We start from the raw sequence: 15,954 nt of genomic DNA, 5'->3' as shown, positions 1-15,954 counted from the left end.
TGTGTATTTCATCTCATGCCTGCAGCGGGTGCCCATCTCCCAGTCCTGGCAGCGCTCTCACCTTCTCTCCCTGCGTTCTCTTCCCTGTGAGTACCCAGCTCCAAGGCTCGTGGACAGAACTTGTGGTCCCCTCCCCTAGCTTCACATGTTTGGGCATCGTTCCTGTGCCAGCATTGAGCTCGCCGTGTCCCGCAGATTTTGCCTTGTGAGTTGGTCCTCACACCTTAGACGCTGCCACGTTGGATCAGGTTTTATTTCTCTTTGTATTCCCAGCCTCTGATGGCGCCTGGGACAGCAGTGTGTTCGGTGACTGGGAACGCTGACGAATGACTGAATGGATGGCCTTCTTAGACAGCCAGACTTCCCGTTGCTGAGATCTCCGACACTTTCTGAAAAGCCCTGGAGGCTGTGAGCAGCCCTCTCCCACTGAGGTACCAGTTCCTGTGCCCTGGGCCTGGGAGGGGGAGGGGGCCGGGTGGAGTAGGATTTGAGGGAAAGTTTTCTCCATCCTCCCCCATGATGAACGGGTCATGCCTCAAGTTCTGCTATTAGAAAATCCGTGCTTGGAGCAAAGATTTTTTTTTTTTTTTTTTGGGTACGCGGGCCTCTCACTGCTGTGGCCTCTCCCATTACGGACCACAGGCTCCGGACGCGCAGGCTCAGCGGCCATGGCTCACGGGCCCAGCTGCTCCGTGGCATGTGGGATCTTTCCGGACCGGGGCACGAACCCATGTCCCCTGCATCGGCAGGCGGACTCTCAACCACTGCGCCACCAGGGAAGCCCTGGAGCAAAGATTTAAAAATAATTAACATTTACTGGGGAATTACCAGGTGTCGGTGAAATATGCAACCTCATTTAATCATCAAAGCAGCCCCATTCTTATCAGCCCTCATTTATGGGTGACGAAAGGGAGGCTCATAGATGCTGAGTTATGTGGCAGGGACTGCTGGGACTCCCCAACACCTAGTCCCCTCCTCTTCCTGGATTCATAGATGACATTTTCTAGTCTCTTTTGCAGTAGGTGGGTCCATGGAACTCCCCATGGAATGTGAGTGGAGGGGGATGAGTATATTTCCAGGTGTGGCTCATTAAAAATAAAATAGTTACACATGTGCTCTTGCTTCTCCATCAACCAGTTGAACGCAGAGGACTTCAAAGATCCTGAGGACCTAGAAGAAGGCGGAGCCACAAGATGTGAGGAGCCTGGGGCCCCCAGCTGGAGCAGAGCCGTTGCTGTCACTGACCACGATGAACTACGGCATGAGTAAGGACTCAGCTTTTTCTGTGTTAATTTATGTTGGGCTTCTTTCTTTCTTTTTTTTTTTTTTGCGACACGCGGGCCTCTCACTGTTGTGGCCTCTCCCGTTGTGGAGCACAGGCTCCGGACGCGCAGGCTCAGCGGCCATGGCTTACGGGCCCAGCTGCTCCGCGGCACATGGGATCTTCCCGGACCGGGGCACTAACCCGTGTCCCCTGCATCAGCAGGCGGACTCTCAACCACTGCGCCACCAGGGAAGCCCTGTTGGGCTTATTTCTTAAAGCAGCTAGTGCTATTTACCCTAATTAATACATGTAAGCTTCCCAAGCCCTGTGTTTCGTGAGTGGTCAAGTTAGGATTTGTTCCTGTCGGGCTGTCTTCAGAGCACGTAATCTTATTCCCTGAAAGACCTTTCCAGAATTGTCTATTATTGTGCAAATACTTCAGGAAGAGGCCAAACATTTCATCCTGGTCATTTTAGGGCTGGCCTGAGGAAAGGCAGGAGAGGATTTTTTTTTACCCAAGACCGTTTCCTTCTCCCATATTATGAGTTTGTGTGTGTGTGTGTGTGTGTGTTGTGAGGGGCTGCGCTGGCCTGGGTGTAACAGAACACTCATGGATAATTCAATGATGGTTGGCATAAAAGAGGAGAGTTTCACGTTCAAGGGAAACTCTGGTGACATGTGATTGCCTGTGTGCCACACGGTGTGCCCACGCCTTTGGGTCTACCTGGCAGCCGAGAGGCTGGCGGAGGCAGAAAAGCTCTGGGCTGAGCGAGCTCCCCATTGCCTTCTTTTTTTTCTCCCATTATATGGGTTGTCTTTTCACTTTCTTGCCATCCTTTGAAGCACAAGGCTTTAAATTTTTATTTATTTATTTATTTATGGCTGCGTTGGGTCTTCATTGCTGCGTTGGGCTTTCTCTAGTCGCAGTGCGTGGGCCTCTCATCGCTGTGGCTTCTCTTGTTGCAGAGCATGGGCTCTAGGTGCGCTGGCTTCAGTACTTGTGGCTCGTGGGCTCTAGAGCGCAGGCTCAGTAGTTGTGGCACAGGGGCTTAGTTGCTCCGCGGCACGTGGGATCTTCCCGGCCCAGGGCTCGAACCCGTGTCCCCTGCATTGGCAGGCGGATTCTTAACCACTGCACCACCAGGGAAGTCCTCCTCCCCTCTCCGACTGCCTTCTTGCCTGAGATCCCCTCCCTGTCTTGGTAGCCCCCCTGCTGCATCTATCCTGGGAGCCAACACCGTGGTTAGTCCCCGTGTGGCTCCCACCAAACCAGGATTCAAGTAGGCCTCATGACCAGCTAGAGGCTGTTCTGTGGGCGCATATCCAAGAGGTCCTGACGCCAGTTGAATTAAACAAGGCAGCTGGGCTAAAGCACACGGGAGGACCTGTGTCCTCTTTCCTGTCCTCCCGAAGGGAAACAGGGAAACAAGGGTGTTCACACGTGCTTCTGAGAAGGAAGTTCTCTGGAGTATTTTTGTTCTCCTCTTTGATTAACTCACTCACAGCTTGCTCTGCTGACAACAGGGCCCATGGGGTCTGATAATGAGTGTAAAGCAGGCTAGCCTGGTCTCTCTCTCCCTCTCCTTCCACCTGGGGAAGCCGCCCCTGGCCGGGCTAGAGGATGGGAAGGCAGTGGCAATTCAGAGCCCTTGAAGGGCTCGGGGTGGCATGCCACCCAGACTTGCTGGGGAGGCTTGGAAATCAGCCGCAGCTGGGCTGGAATCATTCTACCACCTCCCAGCTCGGTGATAAGTGGCCTCAGTTTCTCCACTTGCAAAGTGAATGATACTAGGAGCTTGTCTTTGCAATCTATCCACTCAATTTACTTCTATTTCCTCCTCGATGGCCACTAGCGTTGTCACCTCACACAGATGATCACATCAGCTCCCCTGCCTGTTCACGCTGCATCAGGAGCACTTGTTGATGAAATTAAAACAAAATCCCTCTTTCTTTTTTTTTTTAAATTAATTTATTTTTTGGCTGCGTTGGGTCTTCGTTGCTGCGCGCGGGCTTTCTCTAGTTGCGGTGAGCGGGGGCTACTCTTCGTTGCGGTGTGCGGGCTTCTCATTGCGGTGGCTTCTCTTGTTGCGGAGCATGGGCTCTAGGCGCTTGGGCTTCAGTAGTTGTGGCACGTGGGCTCGGTAGTAGTGGCTCGCGGGCTCTAGAGTGCAGGCTAAGTAGTTGTGACGCACGGGCTTAGTTGCTCCGCGGCACGTGGGATCTTCCCGGACCAGGGATCGAACCCGTGTCCCCTGCATTGGCAGGTGGATTCTTAACCACTGCGACACCAGCGAAGCCCTCCCTCTTGTTTTTAATGAAAAAAAAATCAGTCTTTAATCGGTGGGTCTTTTGAACCTTGCCAACCTCTTCTGTTTTCTGGCCTTACTATGGGACCACTATAGTCCCTTTGCATATGCTGCTCCCTGGGTCTGGGATGCATTTGCTTCCTTCCATTTGGTTAATTCCTCCTTAACTTTCAAACTTCTGTGACTTCCTTTACGTTCTCAGTCTAGGTCACCTCCCCAGTTATGTGCATCCACAGCTTTGTAAATCTCTCCTCCTTGGCACTGAACATCCCTGTCGTTTTCACTTCTTAGGGTAACTATTTGCCTATTGTCTGTCTGCATCCCTGACTGTAAGTTTCATGAGGCGAGGGCCCCTATGTATGTCTACTGACCTCTTTTATCCCCAGAACTTAGCACAAGGCTTGGCACATGGCAAGCTCTCAAAATAATGTTGTTGAATGAATGAAAGATGAGGATTAAATGAGAGTATTGTGTGTAGAGCACTTAGCACTGTCCTTGGCGTGCGGTACACATCAATAAATACGAGCTATTAACGATACTATTGCTCTTCTAACTGTAGGATTGGTGGGGAAGAATTCATCCAGATCATAACTGCTCTTCCTTCTTTGGCTGCCCCAAGTGTGCAAGTTTTGGGGTAAAGTGATCCAGTCTGGAAGAAAGTACACACACACACATATGAACGCACACATAGAGCCACACAAACTACAGGCACGTCCTCTCATGTGGGGAGAGTGTTTGCCTTCAGTTTTCTGGCAGCACCTTCTGGAACTAGAACACGGCATCAGGGAGAAGCCTGACTGTCCCGGGAATGCTGGAGGGACCCATCCGGGCCTCGCCACCCACCAGCCCCAGGCCCACACTCTCCTTCCCGTCTCTGCTCCGTGAAGGGCGGGGGCTGCAGATGTAGGGAGAGGTCACTCTAGAATTTAGAGCAGCTTGGGGAGCAGGGGGTGCCTGTAACAGCAGCTCCTCCGTAAGTTCACAATTCCGTCTCTGCCTCAGCATCTTGAGAAGCTCCCCTTTCCTCCAGAAACTTTGACCTGGCCCTCACCTCAAAGCATTTGCACAGAAGACCAGTGTCCACAGGAGTTTTAGAGACTTTATTTATGTATAAACAATTTAAACACTTTGCCATAAATTATCTTTGCTGTCCCTAGTCTTTGCTTAGCAGCAAATTAAAATTAATATAAAAACTCGATGAACAAGTCATACATGTATATTACAAAAAAGTTCCTGTACCAAAGTTCTTATTAGACATTTTTTTTGTTTTTTTTTTTAACTTTTTTTTCTTCTTTTTGTGGGTTTTTAAAATTTTTTATTTTCTCTCCTCGTGGTGACTGTCATGTGATTGTCTCAGTTTCTGGACCAAACAAACACACTAATAATTTAAAATCTCAAACAGTGATTGTGCCTTGAGGCTTAGGTATGTACAGGGTGATCTGAAGTGGTGCCCGTTAGCAAAAGAGTGTCACGATGCCCACACCTCTACTGCCACTGATACCCACGAACTACAGAATCTAAAGAGACTACACCCTGTAACTGCGTATTACTGTCCACAATGGAATCTTCAAAGACAAAAGAATATGAAATTTATCTGTAGTGATTATAGCCACCCTTGGAATTGAATTTTACACTCTGCGCTCAAATAAATTAGCTCAGGCCAGACTAGATCGGGACCTGAGAGTTAAGTGCTGAACGGTATTATTTCGCTTTGATATCCATTTCCTTTCTTTTCTTGTGTTCTTATATATTTTTTTTCTTTAAAAAGTATTTCCAGTGCTCACTCTTTCACTTTTATCCCCCCCCCCAGTCGCTACACACAAATCACCCCCAAAGTCGTGGTTTAAATGCACCTGTATTTGTGAAAAGGAAAACGTCTGTAGTATCTGTCCAACCAGCAGTCTGAATTGTTGTCCTCAACTGGTCCTGGAATGCTGGTCCTCACGGACGTCTGTGTGTCGCTCACGTGTGAATGAGTGAGGTATTAGAAGATGAGGCCTTCTCGTCTTCATGTCTCTGTTTTGCGGTCGGTGTGTTTGTTTGTGTGTATGTGTGTGGGTTTTTTTTTTTTTTCTTCATGTTGTGCGTGTGTCTGTTCTTCCTTTTGGACATTTTGCGTCTCTTTCCATCTCTTTGCTGTGTAGACCCAGAACAAGTGGGTCATATTTTAGGGGAACTCGGAACATGGTTGTGTGATCGTTCATTCGTCTGTTTTGTTTTTCCTCAGGAATTTGCAGCCGGGCTTTAGTCTACTTAGGGAGGTGGGACTTCTCGCGTGGACAGTAGCATTTGAACTCAAAAAATGTGAGCTTTCTTGCCACTTGGTGTCCTAAAGCAGCCCGGCCTCAGTGCCCCTGTTAGGTCTTCATCTCCTTAGGAGAGGAGAGAACAGTGACTCCCGCTGAGCCATCCAGACGAGGAATGGCAGCACATGATTTTGTTACCTCTTTCCCATCTCATTCTGTCTTAAAAACTGGATGTTGCTGCTACTGTCTGCCAGCTCGGGGTATTGCTCGACGGGAAGCACGTAATAGCCTTCGTAACCCTGCACACGCCCCGTGCTCAGAAGCTGCTGCTTCTCGCCCTCAGTCCACAGGCGGCTGCCCTCTCGGCCGTCCCTGGCTTTCTGCTGTTCCTTGGCCCAGGCGGTGCCCAGGGCCCTCTGCCTGGCCTGGTCCAGGATGCGGGCCTTCTCTTCGTCCAGGGTGTCGGGGGTGAGGCCGTAGCGGATGCTGAGCAGCAGCGTGGAGTACTGGAACTCGATGTTGGTGAACCTTCGAGTCCTGCCGTTGACCAGCAGCGTGGGCTGCGACACGGTCACGTTCACCCCGCTCTCCAGCACCTTGCGGCCGATGGTGGTGCCCAGGGTGACCAGGTCGCCGTCGGCCGAGCCGATCTTCACAAAGTAGTGGGTGTCCTTGCCCTCGATGCTGTAGTGCATCTTGTCCAGGTAGTAGGCGTTGTTCAGCACGGACGCCACCTTGCGGCTGTCCTCGCTGGCGATGCTGGACGTGCCGGTGGTCACCCGCCCCTCTTTGATGGCGAACATGATGCCTTTGCCGATGATGGGCGTGGTGGTGGCGAACCAGTGGCCTGCTTTCTCTCGGATGCTGGCGTGAAGCTTCTTAGAGATGACCTGCCCTTCGAGGGCCATGAAGGCCTGGTTGTGCCTCTCGGTCGTCTGCTGGACACCTGTAATGAGCTGTGGGCATAAGAAAACACAGAAAGCTGAGAAGGTGGGCTGGGCCGCTGTGTGTACGGGCTGGGCAACACAGCGACAAAGGGTCAGAAAGAGGAAGGCTGGGACTCTCCTGCAAGAATATGTCTTGCGTCTGTCATGATAGGAGCTAAGATAGTCCTACCTTTTGGAACTAGGACAGACTGGCAGGTTTCCAGTGCTCTGATGCTATGGCCTCTCCACCTTGTAACTGTGCCATTAACTAAAAAATGGAGGTACGGAGGAGTGCCGCATTAGTGGTATCTGCACCCAGGCCTACCCACTTACCATGGCTCTCCATCACTGCGGAAGAGAGAGTCACTCTGCCCGCTGATGATCCGGCAGCTGCCGTACACACTTCAGACCCAGGAATATCCTGACCTGAAGGGCAGGGTGTTTGTCTGAGCAGCTGTGAACCCCGCTGCTGCGACCTACCTCTCTTTGAGGCCAGTGCCCTGGTTGTTCATTAACTTCCTTGGGTTAGCACCTGGCTACTCAAAGTATGGCTAGCAGCTGAGACATCTCCAGGACTCGCCCTGTTAGAAAAGCAGGATCTCAGGCCTCCCTCCTGACCCACCGAGTGAGAAGCTGCAGCTTAACAAGACACTCTAGCTGGTGTGCGTGCGTATGAATGCTTGAGAAGCACCGGAATAACAGATGCTGGCTTCGTGGGCCAGAGGGACCGTCCCTGGGCTTTCTGAGTCATTTGCTTTGGATCCTAGCCCTGCTTCTGCAGAGGGATGAAATCCCCATTATCTCCTTGGCCTTGAGTTCTCTACTCACAAATTACAGCTCACCTCAATTGGTGGTTGGGGGACAGGCTGGGATAATGGAAGAGGCTGTGCTTGCGAGGTAACAGCACTTAGATAAATGAGCGAAATGATGGCTATTCATCCCCCGAGTGGTCCCCACGGGCAGAACTGTGAGAATGCTGTTCTCAATTACCCAGCAGCTCCTCTGGTCTCTCTCTAGTGACACAGTCTGGACGATTATTCAGAGCAGGTGAGACCTTTCAGACTTTTATTGTGCCGAGCACAGGTTCTGTAGCTGGGGATATCTGAACACAGATATCCCCTGTCCAGGTGTGGCCGAGGTCCCAGCGGCACCCAAATTGAAACCACCGTCTCGGTCATCACCAAGAAACCCAAGCACAGATTATGTTCAGAAAACTCAATCTGTATACATTTGGGCCATAAAACGCTGAGGTTTTATGTAAGGCATAAAAATGTTCTTTAATGGGACAGAAACTGCAAACCACCGTTTTATTACGTCCCATAAAAGCCAAAAGGGTTATGATCTTACAGGCAGCACAGATGGTAGGTTGCTGCTAGATTTCTCAATGCTGTGGTTAATCAAGGAGTGACTCAAGGGTACACACGGAACAGATAATGATACCACAATTAAGGTAATAATTGAGGTTGGGAAGAAATACGTGCTGCGCCAGACAAGTAACAGTACTGACATTCGTTGTCCTGTGAAGTCACCACGTTTCACGCCCCTTTTATACCCAGCTCCGAGGTTTTCCTCCGCTACTGACGTGCCCTTGGCTCCAACATGGTTCTGTTTGCCAAAGGGAACGATGATGGTCATCGGATTCTTGGCAAGGACCTCCACTTACCTGTCCGTTCTCACTTGCTTGACTCTCTGACAACTCATAGGGCGGAGGCACGAAATACATTTTGGCCCTTGGGAAGCCGGGAATTATGTTGCTAAGCTGAAATCCAAACATCACCAGCCAGCTTTTCACATCTACGGTGGAAACGAAAATAAAGATTTCTGAAATCATGATGGATGGAAAGCCAGAGAGGATCTTGGAGACAGAACAAAATAAAATGGGGGGTTGTGTATGGAGTCCAGCAGGAGAGGGAGGCAAGAGCCTGTGAGGGTCTCCTGGCCCGGACCCAGAGCTGCTTACCTGGGTTCTCGGAAGTAGATGCCCTTCCAAACTTGGTCAGTTGACCCCCACTCAGCCCTCCCTATGTGGTGATTTAGGACGGTGCTGCAGTAAGATAGATCTACTTTCGATGCCCTTGCTGTGTGACCTTGGGCAAGTTCCTGACCCTCTCTCAGCTTCAGGTTCCTCAGATATGAATTGGGATGATAACTGTACTAATCGCATTGGGCTGTCGTGAGGATTGACGGAAAAAATCCATGTCAAGGGCTTATCATAGTGCCTGGCACGTGGGTTGCTCAATAAATATGGACTCCTTCATCTGGCAAGTATTTAAGGGAGCATCTGTTACGGGCCAGTCAATGTGCTTAGAGGCTAGAGACACAACGACTGGCTACATGCAGACGTGATGATTAACACTGTGCAGGACCTCGGTGGGGGGCGGGTTGCTGCTGCACTGAGGCTGGCTCATTATAGAAAGGGGATTCCCTGAGTGTATGGAACGCAGACAGTCATCTGGCTCCTGAGACCCTTTCCTCAGGTGTCTACGCTTCAAAGAGAGGTCAAGAGAGAGCTCTGCATGCTCAGAGGATGACTGCCCTTCCTTGCTAGGGCTCAAGATTGAGTCTGCTCCACTGTCACTCTCTCCATCTCTGTTCCTGAATTCCTTCTTAGTAATTTCATTAGACAAGCAGTCGATCCTTCCAGCAGCCTGGCCTCTTCTTTTTTTGGTGATCCTCCCCCTACTAACTCTCCTCCTCATCCTCTGGACCTTGTTATCATCAATAATTCTGATCCCCCCATTACCTCAATTTCATGTACATCACCCTCTGATCACCACCTGGACTCTCTAGTTTACTCCTTTTTGTAACCTGACACCCATACTCCCCGAGCCTCTCCTCTCCTCAGGACCTTCAACCTACCCTAAACTTCTTTTCCCTCCCTCAGCTTCTTGGTCTCTCTTCTCTTCTCACCTAGCACACATTCCATGGGCAATCATTAGAATTATTCCCTTGTGTATTATCTCAGCTCCTTGCCCCTTCATCACACCTGCTTGGTGAAATCACAATTTTGGTTAAATCATGGAAGGCTCTGCCTATTCCATGTTTATCCCTGTGCAGCTGAACGTGGCAGCAGAAAGGAATGTAACCACACTGACTGGCGTTCCTTTAAATTCCTGTCAATGAACCCCAATTGTGCCTTCCTGCTCCCTGGCAATCTGACTACATCCCCTTCCTCCATTTAGTCCTCCTCCCATTCTCCTGGATGATTTAACCTCTTCTCATCTCGCCTAAAACCTCCCACACCTGCTTTCCCTTCTGCGCTCTAGCAGACGACCTTAATTTCTAGTCTAAGAAAACCGATGAGGCCAGAGGGGAATGTCCCTAAACCCTCATCCTATCTATCAGCCTACCAGCATCTGCACCCATATTCCCGCCTTCCTCCTGTTACTCTAGATGAGCTGTTGGAATCAACCCTCCACTTGTGCACCAGCTCACGTTCATGTTCGCCCACTCAGGGGCAGCGCTCCAGCAACTCTCTCTCTCCATCAATTTACTCCCTCTTCCAATGGATGAACCCCATCAGCGTACAAACATGCCACTAAAAATCCACCTTTAAAAAAATCCCTCTCTTGTCCGTCCTTCTCCCTTTAGCCACCACCCGTGTCTCACCCCCTTTACAAGAACTTCTCAAACTCAAAATAATTTTCTAGACTCACTGACTCCCATTCATCTCCTCTGAATCAGGCTTTGCTCCCAGATACTCATTAAAACAACTCTCGTCAAGGTCACAAATGACCTCTGTGTTGCTAAGTCCAATGCTGACTGTGGTCCTCATCTTGTTCGACCTATCAGAATTTATCTGACAACTTGAACACTGCTGTGTCTCTCTTTGTCTTGGCTTTCTCAACAGCACACTCCCTTGTCCCCCTCTCACCTTTGTGGCCACCCCTTGTCCCTCATTGGTTCCTCCTCATCTCCCTACTCTGAATATCAGGATGTCCTAGACTCAGTCTGTGAACTTCTTTTGCATTCTATCTACTCTTCCAAACACGGTGATCTTATGCACCCTCAGAGCCCTCAATACCATTTGCATGCAGATGCTGACTCCAAAATGTATGTCTCCATCCAGGACCTCTCCCTCAATTCCAAACAAGTGTATGTAATTACACTTCAGACTTCTATTCAAAACTGAACTCATCTTCCTCCCCCGCACCTGTTGCCATAGTCTTTTCCATCCCAGGTTACGGCAACTCCATCCTTCCAGCTACCATCCTTGACCTCTTCCTTTTTCTCACTCTCTATGTCTAAACCATCAGTAAGTCCTTTACTTTTTAAAAAAAATTGAGGTAAGTTTCACGTAACATAAAATTCATCATGTTAAACATTTTAAAGTACACAATGCAGTGGCTTCTAGTACATTCACAATATTGTACAACCTTCATTTCTGTTGAATTCCAGAACACTTTCATCACCCCCAAAGAAACCGCATACCTGTTAGCAGTCATTCTGCATTCTCCTTTACCCTCAGTCCCTGAAAACCAACACTGCTTTCTGTCTCAATGGAGTTGCCTATTCTGGATATTTCGAAATCATATAATGTGTGGCCTTTCGTGTCTGGCTTCTTTCATTTAGCACAATGTTTTCAAGGTTCATCCATGTTGTAGCCTATGTCAGCACTTCATTCCTTTTTATGGCTGAATAACATTCTGTTATTTGGATATACCCCATGTTGTTTATTCATTCATCAGTTAATGGTTATCTGAGTTGTTTACACCTTTATTTTTTACTATTTTGGATAATGCTATTATGAATATTCATGGACAAATTTATCTTGATTTTTCTTCATTCACTGTCAGGATTTTATTATTGTTATTTTAGGATAGCATTTTAAAAAATGAAGTGTAGCTGATTTACAATGTTGCATTCGTTTCAGGTGTACAGCAAAGTGATTCAGTTATACACATACATACATATATATTCTTTATTTAATTTTTATTTTATGTTGGAGTATAGTTGATTTACAATGTGTTAGTTTCCGGTGTACAGCTAACTGATTCAGTTACGCATGTACATATATCCATTCTTTTTCAGATTCTTTTCCCATATAGGTTATTCCAGAATATTGAGTAGAGTTCCCTGTGCTATATAGTAGGTCCCTGTTGATTATTTTATATATAGTAGTATGTATATGTTAATCCCAAACTCCTAATTTATCCCTCCCCACCACATTTCCCCCTGGCAACCACAAGTCTGCTTTCGAAGTCTGTGGGTCTGTTTCTGTTTTGCAAATAAGTTCATTTGTATCATTTTTTTTAGATTCCACATATAAGTGATATCATATGATATTTGTCTTTCTCTGTCTGACTTACTTCACTTAGTATGATAATCTCTAGGTCCATCCATGTTGCTGCAAATGGCGTTACTTCATTCTTTTTAATGGCCGAGTAATATTCCATTGTATATATGTACCACATCTTCTTTATCCATTCCTTTGTTGATGGGCATTTAGGTTACTTCCATGTCTTGGCTATTGTAAACAGTGCTGCAATGAACATTGGGGTGTGTGTCTCTTTTCAAATTATGGTTTTCTCAGGGTATATGCCCAGGAGTGGGATTGCTGGGCATATGGTAGTTCTATTTTTAGTTTTTTAAAGAACCTCCATACTGTTCTCCTCGTGGTCGTGCCAATTTACATTCCCACCAACAGTGTAGGAGGGTTCCCTTTTTTCCACACCTTCTCCAGCATTTATTGTTTGTAGGCTTTTCGATGATGGCCATTCTGACCTGTGTGAGGTGATTACCTCATTGTAGTTTTGATTTGCATTTCTCTAATAATTAGTGATGTTGAGCATCTTTCCATGTGCTTTTTGACCACACTGTATGTCTTCTTTGGAGAAATGTCTATTTAGATCTTCTGCCCAGTTTTTGATTGGGTTGTTTGTTTCTTTGATATAGAGCTGCATGAGCTGTTTGTATATTTTGGAGATTAATCCCTTGTTGGTCACTACGTTTGTAAATAATTTCTCCCATTCTGTAGGTCGTCTTTTCGTTCTGTTTATGGTTTCCTTTGCTGTGCAAAAGCTTTTTAAGTTTAATTAGGTCCCTTTTATTTTTGTTTTTATTTTCATTCCTCTAGGAGGTGGATCCAAAAAGATCTTGCTGTGATTTATTTCAGAGTGTTCTGCCTATGTTTTCCTCTAAGATTTTTATAGTATCTGGCCTTACATTTAGATCTTTGAACCATTTAAAGTTTATTTTTGTGTATGGTGTTAGAGAATGTTCTAATTTTATTCTTTTACATGTAGCTGTCCAGTTTTCCCAGCACCACTTATTGAAGAGACTGTCTTTTCTCCATTGTTTATTCTTGCCTCCTTTGTTGGAGATTGACCATAGGTGCGTGGGTTTATATTTGGGCTTTCTATCCTGTTCCATTGATTTATAGTTCTGTTTTTGTGCCAGTACCATACTGTTCTGATTATTGTAGCTTTGTAGTATAGTTTGAGGTCAGGGAGTATGATTCCTCCAGCTCCGTTTTTCTTTCTCAGAACTGCTTTGGCTATTTGGGGGTCTTTTGTGTTTCCATACAAATTTAAAAATTTTTGTTCTTGTTCTCTGAAAATGCCATTGGTAGTTTGATAGGAATTGCACTGAATATGTAGATTGCCTTGAGTAGTATAGTCATTTTCACAATATTCATTCTTCCAATCCAAGAACATGGTGTATCTTTCCATCTGTTTGTGCCATCTTTGATTTCTTTCATCAACATCTTATAGTTTTCAGAGTACAGGTCTTTTGCCTCTTTAGGTAGATTTATTCCTAGGTATTTTATTCCTTTTGAAGTGATGGTAAATGGGATTGTTTCCTTAATTTCTCTTTCTGATCTTTCATTGTTAATGTATAGGAATGCAACAGATTTCTGTGTGTTAATTTTGTATTCTGCAAATTTACCAAATTCATTGATGAGCTCTACTAGTTTTCTGGTAGCATCTTTAGGATGTTTGCCATTGTGGCTGGAAAAGATGTTTGATATGATTTCAATTTTCTTAAATTTATTGAGGCTTGCTTTGTGGCCCAAGATGTGATCTATCCTGGAGAATGTTCTGTGTGTACCTGAGAAGAATGTGTATTCTGCTGCTTTCAGATGGAAGGTTCTATAAATATCAAGTCCATCTGGTCTAATGTGTCATTTAAGGCCTGATTGATTTTCTGCCTGGATGATCTGTCCATTGATGGAAGTAGGGTGTTGAAGTCACCCACTATTATTGTGTTACTGTTGATTCTCCTTTTATGGCTGTTAGTATTTGCCTTATATTTTGAGGTGCTCCTATGCTGGGTGCATATATATTTACAATTGTTATATCTTCTTCTTGGATTGATCCCTTGATCATTATGTAGTGTCCTTCTTTGTCTCTCGTAACAGTCTTTATTTTAAAGTCTATTTTGTCTGATATTGATACTCCAGCTTTCTTTTGATTTCTATTTGCATGGAATACCCTTTTCTACCTCCTCACTTTCAGTCTGTATGTGTCTCTAGATCTGAAGTGGGTCTCTTGTAGACAGTATATATCCAGGTCTTGTTTTTGTATCCACTGAGCCAGTCTATGTCTTTTGGGTGGAGCATTTACTCCATTTACATTTAAGGTAATTTTCGATATGTATGTTTTTATTGCCGTTTTGTTAATTGTTTTGGATTTGCTTTTGTAGGGCTTTTTTCTTCCCTTCCTCTTTTGTTCTCTCTCTTGTGATTTGATAACTATCTTTAGTATTGTGTTTGGATTGCTTTGTGTGTATCTATTGTAGATTTTTGGTTTGCAGTTCCCATGAGGTTTTGATATAGAAGTCTATATGTATACAAGATTGTTTTAAGTTGCTGGTCTTCTAATAATTTCCAATGCATTTACAATATCCTGTATTTGTACTCTGCTCTTCTCACGACTGCTGGTTTTGATATCATATTTGTATGTGGATGATTTCCTACCTTTACTTTATGTTTGCCTTTACCGGTGAGCTTTCCCATTTGTAATTTTCTTGTTTTTAGTTGTGGCCTTCTTTTCCGCCTAGAGAAGTTCCTTTAGGATTTGTTGTAAAGCTGATTTGGTGGTGCTGAATTCTTTTAGCTTTTGCTTGTCTGTAAACGTTTTACTTTATCCATCGAATCTGAGCAAGAGCCTTGCTGGGTAGAGTATTTGTGGTCGTTGGTTTTTCCCTTTCATCACTTTAAATATATCGTGCCACTCCCTTCTGGCCTGCAGAGTTTCTGCTCAAAAATCAGCTGATAGTCTTATGGGGATTCCCTTGTATGTTATTTGTTGCTTTTCCCTTGTTTTTAATATTTTTCTTTGTCTTTCATTTTTGTCATTGATTAATATGTGTCTTGGCATGTTCCTCCTTGGGTTTATCTTGTGTGGGCCTCTGCACTTCCTGGACTTGAACGAGTGTTTCCTTTCTCATGTTAGGGGAGTTTTCGGCTATAATCTCTTCAAATATTTTCTTGGGCCCTTTCTCTCTCTCTTCTCCTTCTGGGACCTCTATAATATGAATGTTGGTGTGTTTAATGTTGTCCCAGAAGTCTCTGAGACTGTTCTCATTTCTTTTTATTCTTTTTTCTTTATTCTATTCCACGGCAATGATTTCCAGCACTCTCTTCCAGCTCACTTATTAGTTCTTCTGCCTCATTTATTCTACTTTTGATTCCTTCTAGTGTATTTTTCATTTCAGTTATTGTATTGTTCATCTCTGTTTGTTCTTTAAATCTTCTAGGTCTTTGTTAAACATTTCTTGTATTTCCTCAGTCTGTGCCTCCATTCTTTTTCCAAGATCTTGGATCATCTTTACTATCATTACTCTGAATTCTTTTTCACGTAGATTGCCTATCTCCACTTCATTTACTTGTTCTTCTGGGTTTTTATCTTGTTCCTTTGTCTGAAACATATTTCTCTGCTGTCTCATTTTGTCTGACTTCCTGTGTTTGTGGTCTCCTTTCTGCAGGCTGCAGGTTCGTAGTTCCTCCTTCTTCTGGTGTCTGCTCTCTGGTGGCTGAGGTTGGTCCAGAGGCTGTGTAGGCTTCCTGGTGGGAGGGACTGATGCCTGCACACTGGTGGTTGGAGCTGGGCTTGTCCCTCTGGTGGGCAGGGCTGTGTCAAGGGGTATATTTTTAGGTGGCTGTGAGCTCAGTACAACTTTAGGCAGCCTGTCTGCTGATGGGTGGGGCTGTGTTCTCTCCCCCACCCCACTGGTTGTTTGGCCTGAGGCGTCCCAGCACTGGAGCCTGC

The 15,954-nt window shown here is 46.0% G+C and overlaps 1 protein-coding gene across 7 annotated transcripts in view; it reads right to left on the bottom strand.

Annotated features, from left to right (window-relative positions):
• Window positions 1-6,010: 6,010 nt before the first annotated feature.
• The window catches only part of TENM2 (teneurin transmembrane protein 2), a gene marked incomplete at both ends in the record, with an annotated part of 991,817 nt that continues 981,873 nt past the window's right edge, over window positions 6,011-15,954 (bottom strand). For all 7 annotated transcript variants that reach the window (XM_082650012.1, XM_082650013.1, XM_082650014.1 and 4 more), the window contains 2 exons: window positions 6,011-6,772; window positions 8,406-8,536. In XM_082650012.1, coding sequence (XP_082506138.1) covers window positions 6,011-6,772; window positions 8,406-8,536 — 893 coding nt within the window. The remainder of the gene's footprint in view (window positions 6,773-8,405; window positions 8,537-15,954) is intronic.

Source organism: Grampus griseus (assembly GCF_964374135.1).
Source record: "Grampus griseus genome assembly, chromosome: 3".
Classification (NCBI taxonomy): Eukaryota; Metazoa; Chordata; class Mammalia; order Artiodactyla; family Delphinidae; genus Grampus; species Grampus griseus.
This window is presented reverse-complemented; position numbering and strand designations above follow the sequence as displayed.